Consider the following 3,096-nt stretch of genomic DNA (forward strand, 5'->3'; position numbering starts at 1 on the left):
TAATACCTCAATTAAAATATTTTGGATTTCTTTTGTTGTTGTTTGTGTTTTGTTTTTGTTTGGTTTTTTGAGACAGGGTCTCACTGCATTGTCCAGGCTGGAGTGCAGTTCTGTGATCACAGCTCACTGCAGCCTCCACCTCTCTGACTAAAGAAATCCTCCCACCTCTTCCCTCCCAAGTTGCTGGGACTACAGGCACATGTCACCACTCTTAGGGATTTTTTTTTTTTTAGACAAGGTCTCCCTATGTTGCCCAGGCTAGTCTCAAACTCTTGGGCTTAAGTGATCCTCTTTCCTATGCCTCCAAAAGTGTTGGGATTACAGACATGAGCCACCAAGCCCAGCCAAAAAAAATATTTAAAAACTAAAGTGGAAAGAGAAGACTAGAAAATATTTCAAATAGACCAAATGGTGTCTTTTATTTTCCTTTGGGGTCTCAATTATTTTCGGAATTATGAAAATATTTCCCAAATTAATCAAACCTTCAATACTATTGCTCTTGGTTTTCATTTGCATCCAGAGAGCAAACAGAACTTCATTGCCTTGCAATCTAAGCTCTACATCAGGCATTCCTGGGGTCCAGCAGGTTTGGGTACAGACTGCAGGTGTCTGGGGAGCACTGTGCGCTCATTGCACAGAAGTAGGTGGCTGAATCACTGGGCTGTGAGTCTCTGATGAACAAGGAAATATACTTGCTGGATTTATCGACCTGTGCTGTAAACCTTCCCTCTTCTTTGTTACCACTGGAGTATGTATAAATCAGCAACTGAGGGCCTTTTCTGGAATACTGTCTGTACCACATGAAGTATTGAAAAGCACTGTTGCTGTAAGTGCAGTTGAGAGAGGCAGTGGCTCCCTCTGGAACACTGAGGGGTCCAGGATTCTGCTCCACCTCCTTCTGTTGGCTCCAAACCCCTGTGAAAAAAGACAGTGGTCAGACAGAGAAGACAGATTGGGTAGTGGACACTTAGTCCCCAGAATTTAAATCATCTTTTCATGGACCCCCCCCACTCTCCATAGTCTCCCTTTGTTAGAGGAAAAAACCACTCATGTTTCTACCCACAGGCCTGGAATACACAATAATTGCAAACAATATACATTATGTTCCTATAGAGATGCCCAAAACTCACAGCTTAACTGAAGCCACAGGATCACCAGTAAAACTCTCAAGGATTTCATCATTCTTTTCTGCCCTGGTTCACCGAGGATTCAACCCTTAAACAACACACACACACACACACACACACACACACACACACACACAAGAAGTAATTCAAATGTTTCTCATTTTTCTGCTGTAGGAATCATAAAAGAAATCTGTCCTACCAATTAGAGAAAAGATGTTCTTTTTAACACCTCCGCTCCATCAGTAAGCTCCTCCCTCATCTCTCCCTCTGTCTCGCTCCTATTCGTGTGTGTGTGCACTTGCAAGTGCACGTGCATCCCCCTCCCCTCCCCCCACCCACAGAAGCACATGAGAGCTTTCCTCAAGGTCCCTGAGAAGACACTGCCATCTTGAGGACTCACAAAAGCGATCAAAGATGTATTCCAACTACAGACCTGTGTTATATGAACTGTTAAAAGTGAAAATAAGACACTTTCATTAAATTCAAAATATACAAGGAACTCAAACAACTCAACAGCAAAAAATAAAAAGTCAAACAATCCCGTTTAAAAATGGGCAGTGGATCTAAACTGACATTTCTCAAAAGAAGACAAATGGCCAGTAGGTATTTAAAACATGCTCAACATCACTAATCATTATGGAAATGCGAATCAAAACCACAATGAGATATTATCCTATCCTAGTTAGAATCACTATTATTAAAAATACAGAAAATGATATATGTGATCAGGATGCATAGAAAAGGGATCTCTCAAACATTGTTGGTAGGCATGTAAATTAGTACAGCCACTCTGGAAAACAGTAGGGAAATTTCTCAAAAATCTAGTAATAAAACTACCATACAATCCAGCAATCCAACTATTGAGTATTTATCCAAAGGAAAGGAAATAAGTGTATTGAAGGCATATCTGCCTCCCCATGTTTATTGCAGCACTATTCACAACAGCAAAGATATTAAATCAACAAAGTATCTATCTACCGGTGAACGGATGAAGAAAATGTTGTATAGTTACACGGTGGAATACTATTCACGTATAAAAATGAGTGCAATCATGTCCTTTGCAGCAACATGGATGGAACTGGAAGTCATTATGTTAAATGAAATAAGCCAGGCACAGAAAGATAAATATTGCATGAATTCACTCAGAAGTGGGAGCTTAAAAAAAGAGTTGATCTCAGGAGATAGAGACTAGAATGTTGGCTATCAGAGACTGGGAAGGATGTGAATGTGGTTGAGGGGAATAAAAAGAGGTTGGTTAATGGGTAGAAACAGAAGGAATACGTTCTAATATTCAATAGCAGAGTAGAGTGACTAAAGTTAACAGCAACACATTGTACTTTCAAAATAGCTAGAAATGAGGACTTGAAATATTCTCAATACACAGAAATAATAAATGATGCTCTTGGTAATAGATATCCTAAACACCCTGACTTGATTATTGTATATTCTATGCACATAACAAAATATCACATGAACCACATAAATACGTACAAATATTATGTATCAATTAAAAATAAAAAGTTTTAATAAAGCTTTTAAGCTATATTAAGAGTCAAAGTCAACGTATGTGTGAGAGAAGCAGAGGGATGTATATGTGTGTATGAGTGTCCATCAAATGGCAATTCTTATCTAAGTAAGACCACTTATATCTAATAGCCACTTTCCTGAACTAAAAAATCAGACATAACAGATTCTATTATAGAAATCTGAGTGAGATTCTTGCAATTCAAGGAGAATTTCACACCGTATAGCTCTTCTTAATGTCAGGCCACATATTCCTATACTACTTTGTTATATACAAGTTTTAAAGAAATTTCTTGTAACTCAAAATAAGTCTTCCAAGATGAAATGGCCTAAAATCTAGCTGAACAAACATGGTTACAGCCCACAGCCTAAGCAATATTTTTTTAGCAAGGCCAGGAACTGGAGGAGCTTGAACTTTGTCATTCCATTTTGTACCAATGATGCA

The 3,096-nt window shown here is 38.6% G+C and overlaps 1 gene segment (V, D, J or C); it reads right to left on the reverse strand.

Moving 5' to 3' along the window:
- Positions 1-416: 416 nt before the first annotated feature.
- On the reverse strand, positions 417-1,334 carry LOC110743863. The segment is given in 2 exon segments: positions 417-915; positions 1,131-1,334. Coding segments are annotated over 2 exon segments (405 nt in total).
- Positions 1,335-3,096: the final 1,762 nt, after the last annotated feature.

This window comes from Papio anubis, unplaced genomic scaffold, assembly GCF_008728515.1.
Source record: "Papio anubis isolate 15944 unplaced genomic scaffold, Panubis1.0 scaffold157, whole genome shotgun sequence".
NCBI classification, from domain to species: Eukaryota; Metazoa; Chordata; class Mammalia; order Primates; family Cercopithecidae; genus Papio; species Papio anubis.